The sequence below is a fragment of the Diadema antillarum genome, unplaced genomic scaffold (assembly GCF_040938485.1).
Source record: "Diadema antillarum isolate AM-2024a unplaced genomic scaffold, OU_Dant_1.0 scf00000036, whole genome shotgun sequence".
Lineage (NCBI taxonomy): Eukaryota > Metazoa > Echinodermata > Echinoidea > Diadematoida > Diadematidae > Diadema > Diadema antillarum.
The window spans coordinates 3,459,642-3,485,223 of NW_027270925.1; the positions used below are offsets into that span (position 1 = coordinate 3,459,642).

General features: G+C 39.6%; 1 protein-coding gene across 1 annotated transcript; it reads left to right on the forward strand.

Annotated features, from left to right (window-relative positions):
• The first annotated feature begins 13,355 nt into the window (after positions 1 to 13,355).
• On the forward strand, positions 13,356 to 24,648 carry LOC139708304 (MAP/microtubule affinity-regulating kinase 3-like). The gene is made up of 5 exons (XM_071620271.1): positions 13,356 to 13,676; positions 16,113 to 16,204; positions 19,185 to 19,277; positions 22,899 to 23,120; positions 23,876 to 24,648. The coding sequence occupies exons 1-5, from the start codon at positions 13,356 to 13,358 to the stop codon at positions 24,213 to 24,215; spliced, it is 1,068 nt and encodes a 355-aa protein (XP_071476372.1). The 3' UTR covers positions 24,216 to 24,648.
• The last annotated feature ends 934 nt before the right edge of the window (positions 24,649 to 25,582 follow it).

A 25,582-nucleotide genomic window follows, 5' to 3' on the forward strand; every position in this document is an offset into this window, starting at 1 on the left:
AGACTCTGCACTGCTTGTCGAAGTTTTGTCACTTTTCAACTCGCCCTGTCTCCTCTTCTCTCTCCCTCTCTCTTATGTTAGCTGTTGTCCCTTATTTCTATAATTTCCCCCATTCAATTTGCAAAGAGACATAAATATATTTTAGTGATATGTGCTACATAATCACGGTAATGATGATGATGATGATTATTATTATCATTAGGCCTCTTATCATTATCATTATTAATATCATTATTATTATTATCACTATTATCGTCGTCATCATCGTCATTATCATCACCATCATCACCATCACCATCATCACCACCATCATCATTATCATCATCGTCCCCATCATCATCACTATCATCGCCACCATCATTATCATTATCATCATCATCATCATCATCAGCATCATTATCATCATTATCAACATCATCAACATCATCATCATTATCACCATCACCACCACCACCATCACCATCATCATCATCAACATCAACATCATCATCTTCAACATCATCATCATCATCGTCGTCGTCATCATTTTGAACATCATTGAGGGAGCTAGGACGTGATCCCCCTCAATTGAGGCTATTCCCTGACAGTCATTCGCATGCATAGCGTGAAAATCAATGTGGACAGGCAAGAGAAAGAAGATGAAAACAGAATATTCTTGATCAGACAGCGTTCAATGACGCATGGGACTTACACACTGTCGAACTTCTAGTGTGTGCTATCATTACTGATTACTGAACAATATTTCCAAACAATGCTAGGGTATGCGACCATAAAGCTGATCGGAAGGAAGTATATACCAAGAGTTTGATCCGAGAATGAGTCAGGTCAATGTTAAATCTTGGAAGTTGGAGCATGGAGGTGGAAGTCTCTTCAACCTCTCTGCTTTGAGTGAGCAAACGGGAAAAGTTAGGAGTGCCACAAATCTCTGAGCGGCACGAGAAGAAAGAACAACTTGATCATTCACACGGTACTTTAGGTAAGCATTGCTTTGTTGAATGAGCGAGCCACGCTGTTAGGAAATTTGCTTGGTGTACACAATGCCTCACATAAGTGAGCTAATGATAATAATGGATGTCTCTTTTTTTCTCAAAAAAAAAAAGAAAGAAGAGAGAATTGAGTCGCACTTACCAATGGATGATGTTGCTATGGCCGGCGGGTTTCCCACCGGTCACGTGACTGAAATCCCATAGGCGTGATGTTTACAGTATAAATCCATGCCGTCTGGGATGCGGAGACCCAGGGTTCAGCTACGAGGGCGTATCTGGGGAAGATAGACCATAGAGGGAGAAACTCTTTATGAGGGCGACACTGAGGAGCGAGGAGGATGAAGATTATAACCTATAACCAAAGAATAAATCAAAATAGGAACAGTCATAATTCATATTATAAGGAATCGTACTCAATTTCGGGATAGTCTGAAAACGCAAATGAGGGGGTGACGAAATTTAGCGAGAGAGAATTTACGATAATTTTGTAGGTTTGAGTCTCGATTAGCACAGAAAAACTCACAACGTTACACTACACTAACCGTAAAGTCCCTGGTACAGGGTTAAGGACTTTGTGAGTGATATGTGACACATTGTGGGAGCCGGGCGCCTTTGAATGTTTCTACAGATAAGTGGGGCTATATAAATGCTGTTTCATCATCATCATCATTATCATAATATGATAATATAGAGAGGATAAGGCGATTATTCACCAAGCTTCTTAAACTGCATCAGTGAATGAAATGTTTCAATGTTTTCAGGTGGGCAAAGTAATCAAATTGGAGGTAAAATATGGATAAGTTACATTGGACCTAAATGCATATAGAGTACAACGTAATCACAGAACACAATAACGTGGAGATAACTGATTTGTTATAATATACTAGCCCCTTTTCCCCAGCCCCACCTCAAATATGACTTGCAACCATTCTCACAAACGCTCACACACCAGTTCGAGACGCATAATGTAAGCACCAAACCTCGATATTCCTCATTTTACAGAGTGGATTACCAACCTTCTGAATACTGGATAATTCTGGATACTGAAAATCGAAGCACCTTACATCTATCAACCTGTATAAGGCGAAACTTCAGCAAGAAAATGCGGTGGGAGTTAAGGCGCGAAGAATAATTCAATACCACCGAGCGCCTTTGAAGTAGAAATAGAAATGATACACAACGCCTTAAGGCACATGCGCAATATTCTTCAACATCCTGGCACCTGTTGTAATAAATTGAGCCTAAATATTGTACCCAAAAGCCATTCATTGGTGAAAGATTCAAGTCGACAGCTAATTACTTCTTTCTCTGTGCATCCAAACACGACTGGATATACCCAAGAGAAGAGGTCTCTGAAAATACAGATTCAAATCGACAACATCGCTATTATTTGTGACGTGACAAAAAAAGAAGAAGAAGAAAAAAGCTTGGTCTTTTTATTTTTCCTTCATCGAGTAAACAATGATGTCTATCAAGAGAACACACAATTTTACACACATTGATTTGCGCTGTATACTTCTCTGTTCGCGGCGCGTATTGCTCTGTGTATAGCCTAATTTCTCACACAGAAATTAGGCTATATATGAATTAGAATAAAAAAAAAAAACCAACTCATCACTCAGCCACTAAAGTCGAATTTCCTAAGATGTCACCATTGCATAGTCATCACTACTCTACAATAATTTCGTTTAATGGATACAGTATATATCACTGGGTTTTTTTTTTCTCTCTCTCTCTTCCCTGCTTTCTGGAAGAGGTATAGTCAAGTCCTCTTCCATTATGCTGGGAAAATGAAAATATGACATTTCAATTAAAGTTGTGTAGTTGTCCTGCACTGCCGTCACTAACCGTTGGAGTTTTCTTTTCCGGAGAGGCGGGTCCCGAAAGATGTCATAACTTTTGAACTGATGGACCCATTTTCCTCAAACTTCACTGATATGTTCTACTATTATCATTTTGATTATTATAGGTTCCATCCATTTGATAATGTAACTAGGTTCCATCATACTTTTTGATATTTCCCATCGCATTTCTCTGTTACTTTCACTTAAATTCAAACTTTCATAAATTGTTCTATATTTTCTGGTGCATCCAGCAACCTGGATATCTGTATCGGCGACACGACATGTGCTTATTGTTTATCGTCTTATTGTCTTGTTTTCTCGAAGGATTTACTACATTGTATTGATATTAGGGTGGTGATAGGGTTTTAGGTTGAGGTTAATGTCCGGATTATGATTAGGGTTGGCGTGCCGATATTTTATTGCAGCAATTGTAGCAGGAGCAAATGTCATGGAACCATGAACTGTATCATTCTATTTTGTAATATCTTATGCATTCTTTTTTTTATTGAGAAATATGAAAATAAACTGAACTGAAAAGAATTGAAGTATTGTTGCATTCACGCGATCGACATTTTGGGCACATCGTTTCCCTTTAAATGTGTGTTCACTGGTCGATGTGAGGCTTGTGGCGTTGGGGTAGGTTAGTGTGATTTTGACAGATACTAAACGTGGTCGTGACAGCATGTGGAACTTACATGAAAGATATTAACGTCACAGTTGATGTTGTTGTTGTTTGTTATTGTTGTTGCACTTGCTATTGATGATGTTGTTGTAGTTGTTGTGATGATGTTATTGTCTTTGTTGATGATGATGGTGGTGGTAGTGGTGATGTTGTTGTTGCTGTTGTTAGGTGGATCAAATATTAATGTAAATGTGTCTGCTTGTTTGATTCGGTTTATCTTCTTTTTTTTTTCAAGTCAATTTATTTGAACACGGATAAGAACCATCATCTCATCTTTGTCTCTCGTGTCAAATACAGCTATAACAGGGCTCGACACTAACGGTGGCCCGGTGGCCCGGGGGCCACCAAAATGAAAGTCGGGCCACCAAATTTCAAAAAGGGCAAATCTGGTGGCCCGCCTCGGGCCACCAAAATTTTTCAAAGTATGTCAATAAGATTCGTTACTTTTTGCGCCGGAAATGAGCAGTTAAATTTCTCTAAAGGATGGATGGAAAGGACTGAATGAGTTCCTGATCAGCAGAAGCGGATCTAGAGGGGGGGGGGGGGGGGGGGGGGGGGTTTGCAACCACCCCCCCCCCCCCCCCCAAAAAAAAAAAAAAAAAAAAAAATCCGGGGACCACCTTTTTTTTTTAATCTTATCTTTTTTTTAACTTGTAATTTTATTTTTTTCTATTTATGTATTTATTTTATTTTTTGTTATTATTATATATTAGTTGTGTTTTAGATGCAAGAAAATGCCATTTTCACACACAGATTTTCAAAAATTCTCCCTACTGTGGGAGGGGGGAAACCCCCCTCCCACAACCCTCCCGCCCTCGCTCGCTCCGCTCCCTCGCAAACCGCCCCAACCTCCCCCCCCCCCCCTTTATAAAAAGCTAGATCCGCCCCTGATCAGAGTAAGTGTTGCGAGATTGTTGAGGTTTATTCATGAGAAAATTATGTCCAACTTCCAATTCTTACTATTATAAAACTTAGATATTTGACTCATTACAAAAGCAGGGCTTTTAATGTGTTTTATTGTTTTTGTTTTTATCGGGCCACCAAAACTTTGAAATTGACGATTTTGGTGGCCCCACCGGGCCACCAAACAAACAAGTTAGTGTGAAGCCCTGGCTATATATATCACATGGTTAATGTTAGTGCCAACGACAACAACATGGCAGGCAGAGATATAGCCGTGGGACTGCTTCCACGCAGACTGTGTCATTCCTGAGACGATAACGTCGATGACATTTCTGACATTGGCAAGGTGATAAAGTCTCAAAAGACTTTTGATAACAGTGAAATAAAGCAGTTTATTTCTTAGAATCAAACTGGTCATAGTGAACTGAATAGGGACATTAATACAGACCAGGTATATCTGCTGCCGATTGCGATAATATAATGGAAATCTTGACACAATTGACAAACTTTATCGGTGTTCCAGTGCGATTGAGGCAAACAGTTCGGGGGGGGGGGGGGGGGGGGGGGACAACTCAAGGACTAAACAATGATCATATAGCAGTCAAATTAGGAGAACTTAATTTCCTGTGATTGAAACCGAAGTAGTACACTGTATATGGACAAAAACTGAATAGATAAATGGACAAAAACTGAATAGATAAATGGATAGATAAAATTAGGTAAAAAGTAGGTATCCTCGTACCCCCCCCCAAAAAAAAAAAATAAAAAAATAAGATAGAATAAAAAATTGACATAAGTATTGAGACGGACTTCTTGTTCATCTGTTGATAAGACATGGGAAGATGATGGTGCTCATCAAATGTCTTTTTTTGTCTTAATCGATTATTAAAATGCCTCAGGAGAAAAACAAAGAATCAAACAAACAGATTATTGTCACAGCCTTAAATAGCTCCATGATTGGATTCAAAGCCAAATATGCTCGTAACTTCCAATTTTCATGTGCGTGTAGAATAAATCTTCAGCATCGAGATTCAAGTGGCTTAAAGCATGGAACACTGGTCCTGCAGATTTTTTTTTTTCAATAGAGCTGAATTTTTAGCATTTTCCCTAAAGAATGACATAATCTATTGTCATGCTCAAATTGAAATGTATGCATTAATTCTGTTATGCTACAGTTACGATCAATTGCAATGTTTCTAAAACCCAAAATGTTGAAAAGGCTGCCATTCTAAAAGGTATGGTGTTCAGAAGTCAACCGTGAATTTCTATGTCTGGGTGCATATAGTACGATCCCTAAAAACCACATGACCCGGATAGCATTTGTGGAACTAGTGAAAACTGCTTGCAGTTATAAATTTTCTTTCTTTTTTTTTGTGACAGAATTTTACAGTTCAGATGTCTTTCAATTTTTGAGAATGCTCAGTGAATTTCATAAATCCTTTTTTTTCCCTTTCAAGGGTCTGAAGATTAATATGAAAGAAAAAATTTAAGCTCTAAGCAAGAGTTTTATGCAAATGCTGCAGTGATGTGTGTTCAAATTAGTCAAGAGACATATTCATGCTAGTGTGACAACCTGAGAAAGTCATTTCCCATTTTTTCTGTAAATCTGACATCATGGGCTGTGCTTTTTGTCTCTTCATTCAAATATGGTACCAAAGAACTGCTATATCATGCAAAAAAAAAAAAAAAATAGATTATCAAACTCATAATGTGATAGTGTCATTTTAGAGTTACATTATACTACTGTATAAGCTGTTATTTTTGCAAGGGTTTAATTTTTGTGAATTTCTCAAATCACAATTGGATGGCAACTTCAACGGCAAACGAAAAATGTCACCATGCGCTTGGGTAATAGTGCATTTGAGATAGCGTCGGTGTCAATTCATGAAAACAACATCTCGCGAAAACATCCTGTGACCTCGTCATTCGCAAAAATAACAGCTTTTACAATACTGCATTCTTAACGCTCCCACATTGTTGTTAGCTTCTTTTTTTTCTCGGTAGTAATAGAATGTAGAACAACATCCAATGATTTAGAACTACACAGTATGGTGAAGTGTGGGTTTAATGTGCTAAGATGGGAACTGACAGCTCCATGATGATTTCAGAAGGAACCATGTATATATTTCATTCTGTGCCATTTCATGGGTTACACTAACCGTTGCACCAACTAAAATGCATGTCTGAATGGATAAAGAAATGCAGTGTTCAAATCAATATTAGTTGGCATAGCTCGTCTCCTATGTTACGTTGAGGTGCCTTTCCACATGACATTCAAGTTGACTGGGCGTAAAAGACCCATCAAACACAACGGTAGAAGTTTCTTCAAAATCAGATCAAAAATGAGAAAACCACGGAACGTTCAGGTTTTGCGTGTTCTCACTGAATAGTGATACTGGGTCACAGCCACATATGCAAATTAGCTGAGGTGATGATGTCATTATCGTTCAAGTATCATATTGTAGAAGTGGAAATTTTCGCATGAGTCGTGTTGTCATGCTTTGCGGGATGAGATGAATTTTGCCTGTTATTAATTGAACAGAATCAAAATATGAAACAGTATGACATATAACAAGCAAAACATTTGTGTGCTTTTAATTTCACGCTAGTATCACGTTGTGCAAAATGCATGAAATTTTCTACACCGCAAAAAAAAAAATTTCTTCTTCTCCAGTAATGGTATTTACGTGAACTTATTATCTTTTTTTTTTTTCTCTCTCTCTTTTTGGCTAATCTAGCAGCTATGGTCTTTGCATCATTTATAGGTTTGGCATCACAGCAAAATTTAAATGAGAATACAAACTTTTTATCTCCATTTTACGTTGAGACATTGGGAGATATGTCCAATTAATGCATTATTACCTCATCAATATTGCATATGTGGTTGCTACTAATAACACTGTTTTGAAGAAGTTGAGGTAAATTTTAAAATCCCATAACTTGTTTTTATGCCTTAGCCACGAAGTGGTGCCGGAGGCATTATTTAGTTTTATTTCAATGGAACCTGTACTATTCTGTTTGATTTTATTCTCTTCGCTCACGCCAACTTGAACACTATGCGGAATTGCATGTTGACTCTAAGACTTTTCTCATCACGTATATAATTACTCAAATCATGATTGTGGGTCCCTCGGCCATGCCCACACACGCTGGTTTGGCAGTCATTCATCAACTAACACACGCCATGCATCCCATCTAAAAAGCCAAGTCTTTGACCGTTCACGCTCAAGTTTCTGCCGTGCAAATGCGTTAACCTCTTTTTGCTTCATGCTGATGCTTTGGTGATGGTTGAAATACAGTGATGGACCTCCATTTTAAAATGGAGGATTGAAGCAATTCAGAGAGGGGGAAAAAGCAGACAAACTAAAAATTGCTAAATGGCTCTGCTTTGAAAAGTGTTTTATTTGCCTGAAAACAAGCCTGCATAACACCAGTGGAAATCTAACTCCAAATGGCCGTGATTCTCCCTTACTTGCGGGGCTAGGTACCCTTCATGCAGCTGCGTCGTCGCGCTAACAACTTTTTTTTTTAATTGTTATCATTGAAGTCTATTTATATTGTAGTAACATGTATCTTGTGAATTTTAGATAGTGAGTTTTGTATACAGCAGCTTTGAACATGTAACCATGATAGGTAGAATTATTGCAGGTAGGGTTTGTGTACCGCTGTGTGATTTGTAATGCAGTGTCTGTTACTTCCCCCATTGTTGTTGTTTTTTTGTTTCCTGTTGCGTATCCCATTTTATGTCATATCCTGTACTATCCTGATCGTGTTTGCAGCTCGTCCAGGTCTATGTTATCTCTCCGACTCCTGCCAGTTATCCCCCATCCAGAATTTGCCATACTTTTGGGCAAAGTTGGTAGTCTTTTCATTACTTGTTTCGCCTGTGCGATTGTGCAGGGGCCAGAAAGTGCAGCGACGTGCAAAAACAAATGAAAAAAAAAAAATCAGCTGTGAGGGAGCCATTGCAGCAATGGGGGAAACACCCACACTTCAGTGTTGGCTTCGCCTGAGGTCTATATAAAGAAATTAGGAGATGATTTGATATGTTACAAATTCTGCCATGTGAGTGGTCTGTCACAGCGTAAAGACAAAAAAAAAAAAAAAAAAAAAATATACTGAAATTTTTATCTGTAAAGGGAACAGGAGCCATAGCTGTGTGCATGCAGAAGCTCTCACATGCAAGATACATGTCTAGAATATGAAGTGGCTCATTAAAACGACAAATGACAAATTGCAGCCACCAGTTATGTCAGCAGTTTTAAGGGATAGTTGTGAAACATGAGACTAGATGATAATATGAGTTAGGCAGTCCAAAAAAGAAAAAATTGAATTCAAAGAAGTATGTTTATTGCTTCAACTGATTGTTGTATTGTTGGTTTAAACTACCAGTAAGATATTCCACTACACTGCGAACAAAGTAGAAAGGTCACCATCTGACATTTTTTGGTTTTTCCATGGGGGGGGGGGGGGGGGGGGGGTACACTGCCCAAGAGAATAAATGGGTCTTTCTTTTGTCTATCTTTTTATTTATTTTTTTAAATCTTATTACGCTGTACATGATGCAGCATGTCTGTGATTCTGATCTCTCTTTGTGTATTTAGTACTAGTGTGTGCAAGATTCTACTCCCGTAAATTGTGAAGACATCATTGTCTCCCCCCCCCCCCTTAATGATATTTGGATGATTAATTGTTCTCAAAAAGTGAGACATTGCTTGAAATAACTCCTGTATGGAAGAAAGAAAAAATGTATGTATATATATATATATATATATATATATATATATATATATATGATGAAGTGTAAAGTCTATTTTTCTTCTCTTTTACTTTTTTTTTGTCGTTTGTCAGTGGTATATATGAAGATGTATTTATACCACATAGCATGGCTATGTGTGTTCATTCATGTATGTCTTAACTTATATTTGCACGATCAAAGTAAGAATTTTGTGACAAAGTCAAACAGATAGATGGTGATTTTGTGTTGTCAATAGATTCTGTACCCCAGATATTATCAAGCCACATGCTTTAAAATCATTATCGCAAGGCAGATGGGGAGACGAGAAAAAATTGCATGACTGGATGTGAAAATCAGTACACTGTTCCGATTCATTTTATTAATGCAATTCAGATAGTGACAATTGAATGGAGGGGCGGTTGATCAAGCTTAAAGCAAAATTGAGTCTGTATTTAAAAAGTTTACCAGAAATTGAGTGTTCATTGTGATTTTGTTTTTGTGGTTTTTTTTTTTTTTTTTTTTGGGGGGGGGAGTGTTATACAATATAGGCACTATGATATCCCAGTGGCCTAAATTTCATCTGAAGCACTAATCCATTTATCAATCTGGCATGTCATGTAGACTTGAAGCTAACTTTTTATTCATACCAGTTATTTTTTTCTAGTATGTTTGTTAGTGAATTTGGTGACAGCAATACAAAATACCCATCCATCATTTGGAAGGGGCTACGTGTCGGGACAAGATGGGTGGCCTGATGCAGTCGTTCAGAACTTCACAATCTGCCCACATATTACTGCTTCTCCATACGCTTTGGATGGGCGGGAGCTATTTTTCTTCATCAAGTATGCATCAGTTTGCATGGCATGTCGCAGGAGGGGTAGGAATCGGGATACAAGATCAATGCTTTGCAATGATATGTAATGTAGCATACTAAAAAACAATTCCCAAAACGTGCATTGTTTCTTTTGTTTCTTAGTTATACACAGTTGTTACAAAATAGATAAATGGTATTATGAAATAAATAATGATAAAAATGTATAAATGAATCAAGAACTATCACTTTCATATCAAATACAATGTATAGTTAATGCTAGTTTTCTGGGGCCTTTAATGTAATTTATTTGTATTCAATTTTTAAAAGTTGCTTGATTTGGTCATAAGTTTTTTTCTTCTTTAATGATATGTAGATGAATCAAGAGCCATCACCTTTATATAAATACCATGTATACTGTATGCTAATTTTCTAGTCCCTTTCATGTTCTTGTATGTAATTTTTAAAAGCTGGTTGATTTGATCAAGTTTTTTTCTTCTTTATCTTCTAGGACCAATGTACTTTAAAACACAGATTTTAATGCATGGTTAATTTTTTTCCAAAAGAGTCAAGTCCATCTGAATTTGGCTAATGAATGTCAGCCTCTTGCTGTGCATCCATGCATGACCATTTCATATCCGAAGCAAAGGGGCTTGAACTTGTTGACAAATGTAAACCCAGTCATCTTGGGCAATCATTGTGGGCTTGCACTAACCCCTTAGCAGTAGTGGAGAGAGCCATGCCTTGCATGCTGCAACCACCTGACTCCCCTTAACTCGGCTCATTCTCCATTGGATCAGTGGTTGGTGGATGGCGAATCCGTCTACGGATAAAGGTGCAAGACAGATGCAGTGAGGTGGTACTGAAGCTCAAGAGCCGTGCAACCCCGGGTTGATGCGGTCCAAACGCATTACTCTTTATGTGGACATTGTTCATTTCCGTAAATGTTTTGGTCCCCTTGTGAGCAGTTGTAAATGCCAAACCTTCCAGATGTAAATGAATCAAAATCCTGAAACCCAAACAACACCAAATGTGAAAGAACAAGAAAACCAAACAGTAATTTTCATGCAGACTACCAAATGGAAGCACCCAATGATAGTACAGTGTATCACTGTTTGAATCGTCAATGCTCAGTACCAACCACTGCATTTTGCTACCTTTATCTTTCAGCAGTTCTTTTGTAAAAGCTATACATGTAGTTCTTTCCAAATGTTAACTATGTCTTGACAACATGTTTTCAAGTCTGAAATACAAGTTGTTTTTTTGTTACGTTAAATTTGAAAGTGATTTCTTGTTCTACATTTGAATTTGATCATATTCATTATCAAGTCATTTTTAGCTTTTGATTTCATTTGTTTCATTTGCAATTCAAAGGAATATGTGCTTAAATTCAAATGTTGTTTCTTTTATCATGCTTTCAATTAATTTGTTCTAAAGGCAAAGATGCATTACCCATGGTTGGCTTTAGCCTTTTCAAATTTGTTTTTTGCATTTTTAATTCAAAACCTGTGTTATTCATGTGATCTGTTTGATATAGGATTGCCTCTGTTTAAACATTGTGACTCTTTTTGTCTCCTTACTTCTATAAAGTGAAATTTGAGTCACAGGAAGACCACTTATAAGGATGAAGATGATATGAAAATTAATCAAAAGAAGGAGGAAGAATTTGATTGAGACCTTTTTTTTATTTTTTGTTTTCCTGTATATAATGAAATAATTTATACCAAACATTCTGCTATTGCTTTTTTTATTGTATGGTAAAAGCCATGCAAGGGATCTGGCAATCTGTTTGGGCAATTTCAGTCTTTGTCTTTTTATTCTAAAATGAAGGGTACGCATTAAACCACACGAAAACAGTTGTAATATGGAGTGCGAGTAGCATTTTAATAGGGGAAAAGGCATTAGTTTCAGAAGGGACTTTCAAAACTGAAACTTTCAGAGGTGCACATGCTTTTGCTGTATTGAATCGTTCAGTCTAAACTAAATCTTTATGCATTCTGAGATGTGATGGACAGTGATTAAAAACTTTAAGGTGTCAATAAGAGATAGGGAGATAAAACAGCGGAAAACTAGATTTTTCAATCATTCTGCTTAAGACGTATGACCAGAGAGCAGTATTTGGCAAGACGGCTGTGTCTTGCACCAAAATTGGTATCTCTAAAAGAACAGTAGGGAAGGCTTAAGGAGAAGACATTCCAATAGACCAAAGTTCTGTAAAGTAATAAATTTTATGGATTTTTTTTTCCAGGTGACCTAGTAACAAATATCTATATTAAACCTATTTCTTCAAAATGCTCTTCAGCACTTGTAATCACTTTTGCATGAGTGAGAGCTTTCAGGTTTTCGGGAATAATCTTTGCTGTAAAAATACACATATATGTGTGTAGTATGAATGTATAGTATCCAAAAGCTGGTGGTTTGTTCATGTAGTCATGTATGTAACATGAGGAAGAATCGAAGACTCCTTTTTGACAGAGGGTTCAGAAGTAAAGTAGAAAGACTGGAATAATCGTTTCAGCATAGCCACAAATAGCTGCAAAATGATTCCACAAGTCAGTGGGAGATGCTGGGAGAATGTTCGGTGTTCTCAAGATCTAGTTTGTTCGCCAGTTTGTGCTAAAGAGAGCTCAATTCAAATTTAAATCGGCTTTTGATAGTAAATGTTGTGTGGGTTATTTGTTATAATTGGCAACAAATGGTATAAATGTTTCAGTGCTGCAAATTTCACTGTTACATCTCGGCAGTAGTCATTCACATCAAATTAATCTCGACCCATAGTCGTATCTAGTTCTGTTGTGTGACAGTATGAGAATGATTACATGGTAGACGTGTGTCTCTTATAGCGAGTCTTCACACTAACCATCATCAAAAATTGACTTGACATGCTAAACATGCACTTCTCACTGAATGCAAACTTGTGGCTATACAATGCAGTCCATTTCGGTCTGGCAGCCTCTATATGTCTCACTGAAAATCTAAAGAAACCAAGTTTGGTCACACACAGCATCAAATTGGCAGAATTGAAATTGGTTGCCATGGATTTTTGTGTATCCTCTTTAAGCAAATGTTGTGTATAACAAGTGTCACTTGTGGGGATATCAACAAGAATGAGACAAGGCATTATATAAAAATGACTGATACAGTGACCAAGTTTTGCACTGGTTGTGGTAGATTTCCTGGAATTCACAGGTATTGATTTTTTGCAGTGTTATTTGTTGGAAGAGTATTAAAAGAAATGGCTGGGAATGTGGTATTGAGCTTTGCCATTGCAGTGTGATGTGCATGTTTGGCCCAAGAATTAATGCAGGAGGGAGTGGTGATGCCAATGAGCTGTTTGTTAACCCAAAGCCAACCTGCATGTGCTGACACATGATGTAAAATATGTCAAGTCATGCCAGTACTCCATGTGTCAGTGGAGCGTCAGGCCGAGTATAAACCATGCTGGACTAACTGTGTGTGGCGTTCTTGTGACTCCTGCCCCCCGACCCTTATTTTGACCCATACAGGGACCCACACGTACAAGCGTGTAGACAGTAGTCTAAAGGAGAACTTGGGCATTCCATACAGAGGGCGGTCCAGCGTCGGGCCCATCGGGTCATCTAAGGACAGCAGCGCCGGGATGTCCATTACCTCGGCCAACAACCCCAACCAGTCGGACATCCCAGATAGGAAAAAGACAACGCCAAAGAGCGGAAGTAAACTGCCAACCAAGGTTTGTTAACACAGGATGCAAAGTCTCCCTGATTCTGTAGGAGGATCCCTGAAAAAAAACAAAAAAACTAAATGACAGAAGAAATTGAAGAAAGCCTGAGTTGAGAATGATTTGTAAGATTTGTACGATTTTATTGGCTTTATTGACCCCCTCTCGGGGTATGAGAGTACAAACATATTTACAATATATGAATACAAAAATGTAAGTGATAATGTACATGTGCATGTGAAAATAACAAATATAGATAAACATGTTTACAAATCAATGCATAAAGGACTTTAACTACTCTACCACTACGTGTACACACATTCACATCTACTTTACTTTCTACAAAACTACTGTCTTTCTTCTTTGGTTTTGAAGAAAACAGAAACATAATTATTTTGAAAAATTTGGCTAGTTTTTTCAAATGGCAAGCATTAGCTGAATTGAATAGTTTGGCCATACGTTTGGCCACTTGGTCTACTGGCAGTCAAGCTACTAGGTAAATACAATAGTCTCTCTTTGTGGAAAAAGGGACAAACAAAAATATAATGAAATTCATCCCATATATCTGCAGATGAACATATAGTACAATGCAATTCATCTGTCAGGCTTGCATCGAACCTGCCCTTATTAACAGGTAATCCATTATATCGACATCTGAATTTACTTAAAGGACAAGTTCACCTTCATATACATGTGGATTGAGTGAAGGCAACAATGTTAGTAGAACACATCAGTGAAAGTTTGGGGGAAATCCGACAATCCGTTCAAAAGTTATGAATTTTTAAAGTAACTGTGCAATCACTGCTGGAGGACTACTACAGTGTATGATGTCACATGCGTACAACGATATAAGGAAAATAAAAAGAGAATTTCACAAAGCGTGACTTTTTAAATAAAGTGCAAATTTCCTCGACTTGTTACTGACTTATGTTAGGGGTAATATTATTCCCCCTGCCTTCTGAAAGAGAGAAGTCGAGTGTTCTTTTATTATGTGAGAAAAGTGAGAATATCTTGAATTTTCTTTATACTTTCTTTATATAGTTGTACTCATATGACATCACAAGCTATAGTAGTCTTCTCATCCAGCCGTGACTGAGCAGAAACTTCAAAAATTCATAACTTTTGAACGGATTGTCCGATTTTCCTAAAACTCTCATTGATGTGTTCTACTAATATTGCTGCATTCACTCAACCCTCATGTCTATGAAGGTGAACTTGTCCTTTAAAGTAATATAGTCTTTCTTACACAGGACCTGTAAATACTTCTCAAACATCAAATTATCCTTAAACATTCTATGATTCGTACAAATTCTATTTGACCATGTGGCTGCTCTCCACTCTTGAATAAACATATCAAAAAGTCTAACGTTTGAAGTGATATACCCCTTTCAGTAACTCTCTGGTGAGGGCCAGGCCTGAGGTCAGAGGTAAAATTTTGAGTTTATGAATGGCGCGGACCAAAATGGCCCGTGTCAGGCTCGCGCTATTTCGGTGCTGCTGCATAGGCCGGCACTAGGCGCTGACCTGGCGACAACGGAAGGGTCTATGATGAAAGATAGCGGCACCAGGCTCCAACCAAAATTCCTTGCATGGTCAAAGGTCACAATTCCCTGGCCGTGCCTCCACCAGAGCCCGCGTTCAGTTATCAAGGCCGTTATCCCTTATGTGGCGGAGTTTGTGAATGGGTCATAAAAGAAGCGCGGCTCTGCTGTAAAAACTGTACACAATTTTTACTGCTTGGTGGGGGCTGTTTTAGCACGGGCCAGGAGTTCGCCAAAAATGCACGAGTTGCTGAAAGGGGTATAATACTGCCTAGTGAGGAGTTCATAAGTGCTCCGCTGAAAGCTATATTTGGAACCTCCCCGACTTTCAATGCACCAAATGTTTGCAGTGTTGCATGTAAAGCCACCAGGACTAAGGTCGGGAATACACCCCAGGTGATGAAGCTGGTGTACATAAAGTGTCTTTTCAGAGAATGTATTCAGTGACAGAGTATGATGATATGATTTTAGAGCAAATTAATGGCAGAGTGCTCTAATTTGTTTTTCTTTGGTTTTGTGGGGTTTTTTTATTGATGTTCAGTTGCTGTCTACCCTCCAGTTCCATGAGTGATACACTAGCTTCACTTACTTTCTTTGGGTGTCTTAACTTTCGTATACACAGATGACATAATCATGGTTGATAACTTGTATCCTTTGATATTTTTAACATGATGAAATGCCCATACAATTCAGATGAAGATGTATAGAGAAGTAGTTAGATCCAAAGTAAGAGAAGTTTGCATGCTTAATCACCCACCACAGGGAAGGTCCATGTTTAAATTTCAAGTCAGTTTTGCTACTTTTTACATCTTGCAATCAGACTTTCAGGTGGAATCCTTTGTTTGTTGGTCTAGACTTGCAAAAGAATTAGATGTTACCATTATTTTTTCCTTCGATATTTCAACAGCACAATCCCCCTGGGATGAATAGGAGAAACACGTACGTCGTAGGAGAACGAGACTTTCCGGGCTCGAGTAGACCGAATGGTAGCAGTGACAGGTATGTATCAGTCGGCGCCATAGACTCTTTCCTTTTCTTACTTTAGTAGAAACCAGTAATCCTTTCTTTAACTTTTCATATCCACATAAATCTGGTATTTACTATTTCTAATGTCCAAGGTCACTCTTTGTTCAGATGCTTTCGGTAGGATTGATCTGTCATGATGCAGAGAGGACTCCACCAGTGAAGCAAGCCTGGCTCACCGCAAGCATTTTTAGATGGAAGTCCGGGGAAATTGTTCACATTTTCACGTCCTACAGTGGGTTGTGGAACTTTTTTTTTGTGGCAAGGCCATGGTGAATGTAGGATTAAGGAGTTCTATCAGGGCAGATCTGTTATCAGCGTTGGTTCGACATCGACAAGCCGACTTCTTCAATGAAACACACACTGATGATCGTTCTCACAAGCTATACCTGTTTGTTGCTCACCAGATTGACATATAATATATATCTATGATTGTTTGTATATATATAATTGTATATATCTACCTATGTTTATGCACCCGGTGTGCTTTTGACGTCTTCACGTCCACTTTATGGCTACTGACACCAAGGTCAATTTATTTATTTGTTATTTTTATTTTTCTGGTGGTACTTATGTATTTGTATGTGCTTGCTTGTCAGCCAGGAGATATATGGAGGGATATAACCTGTGTGAGTGGAAGTGAATGTTTGTGTGTATGTCAGTTTGTGGTTGTGTGTTCTGATTTCATTTGTGCTTATCCTCTCAAATGGACCAAACGAGGAATACGTACCAGCGAAATGTGGACATCCCTTTCAAAGCTGGCCTGGCTCAGAATATATTTGAGATTCCCCGTAACAAATTGTATACAGCTTTATTACTGATGTCTATCTAAGTACACACGCAGACGAAGAATCTCAACTGGAGTTGACCGCTGGAGATTAACAATGTGCTTCAATGCACATATTCACTGACCGGTGCTCTTTGTGGTTTTCGAGTGTGCCCTGGTTGGCAGCAAATTAATCGGGCCACCCATGCAATCCCCGTGCTGCCAGGTTTTCAACATGCATTTAGGATTTGGATCATGTATCAAAATTTGGCTGAGGGTTTGGGCGGCAACAACCTATGTTCTATGCACACAGGAATCCAGGTACAAATGGATATATCCACATAGGAGAGGTCTGTTAAGTCTGTGTCTATGTGTAAGCACATGTTTTAATATCAGGAAAGGAAATTTCTGGTTGTGTAATTTGGTAATATGCTGGTCAGTATTGTACATGTATGTTTGTGTGTGTGTGTGTGTGTCTGTGTCTGTGTCTGTGTGTGTCTGTGTGTGTGTGTTTGTGTGTGTGTGACTCTGTGTGTGTATGTGTGATATTGACTTGTAAAGTACACACACAATCACAGTGTTGCTTGCTAATATACAACTCGGTGAGCTCACAACTCTGCATAGCAATTCCAAGTGGGTCGTATAGGTCATAGTTTATGATGCATTCTTGGGGAAAATCACCAAGGCTTACCCAATTTTGTTGCCAGCACAGGGATTTATTGTTTATTTCATCCTCATTTTCACATTTCAGTTGTAGTCAGCAAGACGTATATATTTTCCACACCTTGAAACCAGAGAGGAAGTCTGTAATTGTGTATCTCCTCTGAAATTTCTGCAATACCCCTTTGTCTTTGAGCCAGTAACGAATAGACAGTTCGTCTTGTGTGCATTTTTTTCAAACACACACACAGTTTTGCATAGGTGGGACTATGATCTGCTGAGGCAAACAAATCCTGTTTTATGTACCCTCTTTGACAGCACTGCAACAAAACTTTAAAATCTCACATTAGCAACAGCAAATTTGCTGTATGGGCAGCTTTAATATGCATATACCGGGCATGTTCACTCAAAGTAGAAAGCTTGCCATCCCCAGCTTACCGTGCAGGCGCTAGCAGAGTTGTGAATCCACTGCACTATATATGTATATATATATATCCTTGTGGTATAACAGTTCACCTTTGTCCATATACCCAGTTCTGTGTGCTGCCAATTATGTTTCAGTGGAGTAGAAATGTGTTGCACCCCGTGGAAGATGTGTAGGGGGAAGAAAAAAAAAAGCTGTCGAGGGGCAAGAATACAGAAGACTGTCATCCCAAAGTGTGGCGTGTGGTCCTTGTGTACAGGTGACATAGTAGAGATCAGTCTGAAGCCAGTTTTTTATGTCATTGGTCGTAGAGGTCATATCCTTTTTGCAAACATCACAGAATTTGCGTGGTTTAAGGATGTCTCCCAACATTGTGTATAAAATCTTCAAGTAGTACACATCAGAGCTAATGATAAAGACATGAAAAACTATTGACCCAAAGTCACTTTAGTGAATGCTCCCCTTTCGTACGGAAAATAATGGTTTGAATTTTTCAGGGTCAAATGAATTCATAGGAATCTGTAGTATTGTTTCCCCTCCATTATAAGAAGTTTCCAGTTCTGTTATGCTGAGGAAAGGTCTGAATTACCTACCTGTAAAATATACCAGCTTATGAAAGGAATCTAATTTTCAGGGTTGCAAAAGAGACACACAAATTTGAAGCACATCCTAAAAGGACTGCCCTATATGAGGAAAGAAGCCAGGTTTTTGTTTGTGTTTTTGCTTTTCTGAACTGGTGATTCAAGGACCGTTGGTTTGATGTGTATATAGCGCAATCAAGGACGGCCTGTATTGCCACGCCTAAGGCTTCTAGATTTAGTCAGCCGTCCCCTTACAGTTGGTATTATCTCCTATAGAACCAGTTCAGTTTGATCTCCCGTTATGTCAAACCCACAAACCCACATGCCACATCTTCATACCCTACCACCGCCACCACTTACCCCCCTATACCCCCTCCCGCCTCCCCATTCCCATGGAGAAAGATTGAGGGGGGCAAAATGAGGTGAAGCCAAATGCAGGAGGAAGGAGGTAGCTAGGCACCACCCCTCTTGTGGTCGAAAGGGGTGAGTTTGGTCACGCTTATGATTTTACGTTTTCGCGTCCAGGTCGTCGAGACATCAGAAATCAGCGTCCACGTCCAGTCATCCGGTCAAAGGGGCGATGCTACCGCCCATAGATGACCCTAGTAATCGGCCCAGGTGAGCGCCCCTCTTTTGGTTTGCCCTCCAGGGTTCTCTCTCACGAGATGCATTCTATAGATCCTCTGTCTTGTCTCTGGTGTCTGTCTAACCTTTGGTCCTCTTCCAAATCTTCAAAATACAGTACCTGCTCTCTTCGTCAAATGGGGATGATGGTTTTTCCTACCAATGCAAATTGAAATGAGACTCTGTTTGATAATGAAGAAAATGAAAAGGAAAAAAGATGACGCATTGCTATGCCTTTGATACCACAAATGAGCTCAGTGAGACTGCTGAAGGGTAGAAAAGGTACATCTTTAGTCCAAAGCCCCTCCCCCTAAAAAAAAAAGATAAATAAAAAGGTTCTAGAAAACAATCATCTAGAAATGCAGGGAATATGGTAGCATTCTCTCTTTCCGCCCTCATCCTATTCAATGTGCTTCATGGTTGCAGCTGTAGCTATATGGTTATCACGCACGTATGATGTTTCGCTTCAGGTTCATGTTGATACCTGTTTGTGAGTGTGCATTGTTGGTGTGTTCCCGTTCCCCCATTCCCCCCATGGCTGTATTTTATTCTAGCTCTCACCCACTAGTCAACTCACGGACTTTGTCCAGTGGAAAACAGTGAAGTGGTGAGCTTCCACCTCCCTGCGTACTCATATGACGTTTACTTCATGCATCACCCAAGGGGAGAATCATATCCATTATTTCTGGCTTGTGCTTTACCATTGCATACGCCATATATTTTGCGGGTATTTGTTCATGCGCATTCTGTGAGTCACATGCTATTGGCAAATTTAAAAAAACACAAAAATATTTACTTCATTCCCGACGTTATTGCAAAGTGCGTGCAAACTTTTCTCTGCGAATTGTAGTAATTTGTAGTAGTTTCGCAGTAATACAAATACAAAAATGTGGGTGTGTGTATTTTCTTTAACATCACAAGTTGTACATTGATAAGCCATGTGTCTCGAATAATGGGAAGCAATGATTATGGCCTAATATGCATGTATTGTGAGGGATTAGGTCTCTGCATAACTTTGATAAGTGATTGAAGGCGTTAAATATGTAATGCGTCGCAGGGAGGTGTGAAAAGCACACTCACTTGTAATGCCTGGTGTGATTTGGTCAAACCTTGTGGAATAACCCGTACTCATTCTTGCAATCAATGTGTTTGTGAACTGCACCGGAGGTATGCTCCCTCTCTCATGTCCTTGTGTGCCCTAATTATGCCCGTGTCGTGTTCTAAAAAGTTGTTCTCACATTTGTACGGTTCCAGTTGCAGACCACTGAAAACATTTTGTGTCAGTTCACATTTGCTCATTGCTCATAGTGTAACTGTGGACCAAGATTTTTTCCCCTTTTTTAATTTTGTTCTTTGCCTGGAGTTCATGTGTAGTCTCAGAAACCAGACTGACGGCTGCCATTTTGTTCTGTTGTGGTTGTTGTTGTTGTTGTATTGTGTAAGATTGATGTGTGCTTTTTCTTCTTCTTTCTTTTTGGTCTTGTATGTATTATTAATTCCAACATTGTTCCATGAGAGGAACCTTTACTAAAACCTGACAATAATAGTTGTGCTTCAACCACCAGAGAATTGGATTCAAAGATGAACTCAATATGAATTGTGGTTTGATAATTAATGCTCCGAGTTCAAGTAAAATACACACCATTCCATATTTTACTACAGTAGCAAACATTAAACAATCTTAAACTATGTGCCAAAGGAAACCATGTTACCTTGCACCCTGTATTGACTGGTTGAGTGGGTAATATTAATTTCACTGTAGTGAGTTTCCAATTCCAAATAGGACTTTTCTCATGACCACAGTGTGTACCATGCATGCATGGCATCCCAACAACATGGAATGATATCCCAGACAAAACGATTCCAGACCCCCTTCCAGTATTTTGACACTATCATCAAACAATCACAAAAGGCAATGGCCGTATCCACATCTTCCATTTTGGTAATTTTAGTCTCTCGGAGAGAATCGAGGAAGGCCCTGTAAAAACATTTACCCGCCATGCAGTACGGGACCTCAAATATCAAAAATTTGCTGGAATAGATCATGAAACTGATGTCAGCCAGAAGTCGGTTAGCACACCCATGGACAGCACAAACATGCACAAAAATGCACACACACATGCACACAACACACACACACACACACACACACACACACACACACACACACACTAACACACACCTTTTGCAGCATTTTAGTTGCAACATGCACAAGTCTACCAGATAAAGACCTCCCAACCATTCTGAATTTGGAGGAAAGAATCTGAATTTTGACCATTCCCAACCCTTGTTTCAATGGGAGTTTCCTGTTTTTCTGGATAATTTTACTACACGCTCCAATGAGAACTGCTCTTTCTTTCCTACTTTTGTGCCAAATCATCCGCATTTTGTATTTAGAAAGGTTGCGAGGTCTGCATATATATGTTTCTTATCGGTTATAGAAACGAGATTATGGTGGATGCTTAACAATCGGGGAAAAGACAGCATATGACACCACCCCCACCCCCATCAACCCAGGTCATGCTTCTGACTCTTGATCCCTTTCATATAGCCAGGTGTTGTGTTCACTGTCTTAACCAAAGCCGAACATTTGTAGCCCGAGGATACTCTAACGTGTTGTGGTCATACTACAGTCGTTCTTGTGACACCCTATTAACGTGTGTGATTCTCCTTCCAAGTTTATACGCACTTCATTCTTCTTAAACACCGTGTGTCTCCTCAGTGAATCAGAGTGCATTCACCTTGCCTTCTTTGGGGTGAATGCACTTTCAGGCATTCCAGGTTTGTATTGTGTTTGTGTCATGTAAAATGCCTGAGCATTCATTCTCCAGCCCAGCAATCAATTCAGCCTGATCTTATACGTATTTTGTGATGGAAGTGTCATGTTTGTGTCATGTTTTACAACTTCACTTTTAATCCTTCTTGGTCTTTGTCTCTATTTCAACATGAGCAACAAACTTTATTTTCCCAGGATTTTTTCTTTTCTTTTTCACAACTGTTGCTGATATGAAGCCATCAGTGCCTTAATTAAGTGTGTATGGACTCAATATGAAAAGTCACTTTGTGAGACCACTAATTTCTGAAGTAAGAAAGAATCTGAGCGAAGATACTGCTGCAGTATAGTGCATAAGTTCAGACATGTTTGGAACAGTGTGATCGCGTGTTACTTTGCTCTACTTTATCTGGAATTGAAAGGGGAACCAGAAATAAGACACTTTTTTTTCCTTTATTTGTTTGTTTGTGACGTATCAGAAATTTCCAGTCATGGTTTTATTTTGTCTGTTTTTGTGGCAATAAGAAACACATGTTTCAAGCTCCCCCAAAAGACAAAATGTATTCTTGATTACCCCCAGAAATCGGAATGTTTACCAGCAATGTTTACCAGTAATGTCATCAGGCAACACGGGGCATAAAAGTTGTGCCAAGCAAACTATCTTAAAAAACTGAACAATATTGATGGGGAGGGGGGGGGGGGAAGATTATCAATGAGTAGGTGTTACAGAGAAGCTAGTGAAGAATCTAGTTAAGAAGTATTACATAAATTGATTTGATTAGCTCCTTTTTTAGATTCATTCTCACTCGTCTCTTGTTACCTTTCTCGCTCGTGCTTTGCAGTACTGCACCCTCCAAGCGACACCAGATCGGTGGGTCGCCCAGCACGAAGACCCAGCCAAGCCAGCTGGCCCGGGGGACGGCCAAGCGGAGCACCTTCCACGGCAGGCCAAACATGTTCAACGGGCCCACGGTGGCCCAGGGCAGCGCCCAGGACACGTCCACCATGGACCGGCGCCAGAACATCTCCCTCTTCAGCAAATTTGCTTCCAAGTTCAGTAGAAGGTCTCTCCCCCTCACTCCTCATCATATTTTGTCAACTCCCACACTACCATGAAACAGATGTTTTTGAATACTGTGTACAGCAAAATTTCCAGATATTAGGACAGAACACACTTGCAGTTTGATTGGTTTCGCGTGATTTGGTTTTATGTGTTTCGTAAAGCAACAAGACACAAAAGAAGCATTTGTTTTGTTAGTAAAGGTTAGAGGCACATGTAACTCACAAAATATTGACAACAAAATGCGGTAGTAATTCTGGAATTATTTTCCCTCTCCTATAGTCCCTGCTTTAGTGTGTTGTATGTCTGTAGAGAGTTGCGATTAAGTGCAAACAGAGCCAATTATGCCCATTAAACTTAAACTTCTCGATCTTTTGCCAGTCTGACCGCGCCTTGAGGGTGTGTTCTTGTTTTATGTTTTTTCATGCTGGCACAGAGTCAAATGACTGCATGGATACTTCTCTATTCATCTTTACATATCCATCTCTATTCTCTCCCTCCCTCTCTTTCTTCAGGGGTCCATCTCATGAAAGTCTTTTGACAGACATTTTGCTCATAAGACACACGAGAGACTCCATGAAATGGATTTAACATAGCTACATATGAGCAACTTAGGCCATTCTGAGATTTTTGTAAAGACTTTTATGGGATGACTTCATGAAATGGACCCCTGGTCACTTGTTGAGCCAAGTGACCCATCTGATGCTTTGCTGACCACACTCTAACGTCCATCTTGATTCTCTGTCTCCCTCTCTCTAGGTCACTTGTTGAGCGGGAACCACCCCTGGAGCTCTCCAAGCCCCGCTCGCTACGTTTCACGTTCAGCATGAAAACCACCAGCTCCAAGGAGCCGGACTCCATCATCGGCGAGATCCGCCGCGTGCTCGAGTCGAACAGTGTGGACTTTGAGCAGCGAGAGCGCTACCTACTGTTCTGCGTGCACGGCGACGGCCGGGGGGACAACCTGATCCAGTGGGAGATGGAGGTGTGCAAACTCCCGCGCCTCTCGCTCAACGGCGTGCGGTTCAAGCGGATATCGGGCACCTCCATGGCCTTCAAAAACATTGCCTCCAAGATCTCCAACGAACTGTGCTTGTGAAGTGAGGCCGGAACCATTCAGCAACATGACAGCTGCGACGAAATCGAAGTCAAACTGGGCTAGTAGTAGTTTGAGAACAAGTTCACATCTGCATCCGTTGAAGTCAGCAAACACCAAAAAAAAAAGAAATGAAAATATCAGCAGAAAATAAAGATGCAAGAAAACCATCACAAATTTTATCATACAAAAAAAAGGCATGTTAACACTGTTCATTTTCACAGCCACTCACAACCACCCCTTTAGTGTAGCAATGGAAGAAAGGATTGCACAGTACACCCAAAGACACTGGTATTTGATCTAAAAGCTTTCTTCTTCTTGGAAGTGTGAACCATCCTTTCACAACTAAAAAGAAGGAGGCCAAAAAACATAATGTATCAATCTTGTGCAATCTGTGTTGTTTTAAGTCATGGGTGTATTTTGGTAACACACTTGCTGTTTTATGCACCTCATTAGTTCTCACCCCATCCAGCGTGGCAGTTTGCCACGCTGACTCACTTTTTGTCCCACGTGCTGTACACTACTTGGGCGTGGGAGTATTGAAAGAATAACCAGATGAAACAATGGATATCAAAAGACGGATGTCAGGATGACTTGAAACGATGTGAACGAGGACTTCTGCAAGCTAGAAAACAGTGTGAGATAAAAAGCAACATCACTCAACCATTCTGGAAGAGCTCTCTGTGAGAGTGGTGACTTCTTCCACGCTGCGATCTCAGCTGATGCCATCTTCTTCTCTCCGTACCTCGGGAGGAGGGGTCAAGGTATCACATGACTTCACAGCCGACTCTTCTCACTGCCCTGCCGCAGCTGCATGTCAATTTTTATGTTCCACATACGATGGAGGACTCCCAGCATGCCAGAGGTGCCTCCCACCAGCCTTTGGGCAGCTGTCTAAGCACAGCCGCTGGGTGGTCGCAGTCCAGCTTGGGGGCCGCGCGCCACAGTGGATTGCGACGAGTCCGTCCTCTTTCCAAGCGAGCTGATTGGTTCCACATAACTATGGCTGCTTCCGTGTTCCTTTGGAACAGTGAAGCGTCCTATTTTTAAACTGCCAAATGAAGGGGAAAGGCACATGTGGTGTTTTGGATTACACCACGTTGCATGGTTGGGGTTGTACAAAGGCTATGGTTGCCAGTTATTAGCCAGCATAGTACAGAAGAAGGCATCTAGGGATTGGCGTCGTTTTTAATAACATGAATTCAATTGCTTTTGTGAATTTAGAGACTAAGAGTGTTTCTGCATCATATTTTTGTGCCCTTCTCTTCTTCTGCCCTTTTTTTATGAACGTTTATTCAGAATTTTTTTTTATTGTCTTTTCAAAAGTGATGCAGGAATTCCATCTAATTAATGTGAATACCTGTAATTTG

Bases quoted from the DNA above. Each gene is read 5' to 3' on its own strand.
- LOC139708304 (XM_071620271.1), top strand. From the start codon at position 13,356: ATGCCAGTACTCCATGTGTCAGTGGAGCGTCAGGCCGAGTATAAACCA. The intron at 19,278-22,898 runs GTGAGCGCCCCT...CGTGCTTTGCAG, and splicing joins GACCCTAGTAATCGGCCCAG to TACTGCACCCTCCAAGCGAC. The intron at 23,121-23,875 runs GTCTCTCCCCCT...CCCTCTCTCTAG, and splicing joins GCTTCCAAGTTCAGTAGAAG to GTCACTTGTTGAGCGGGAAC.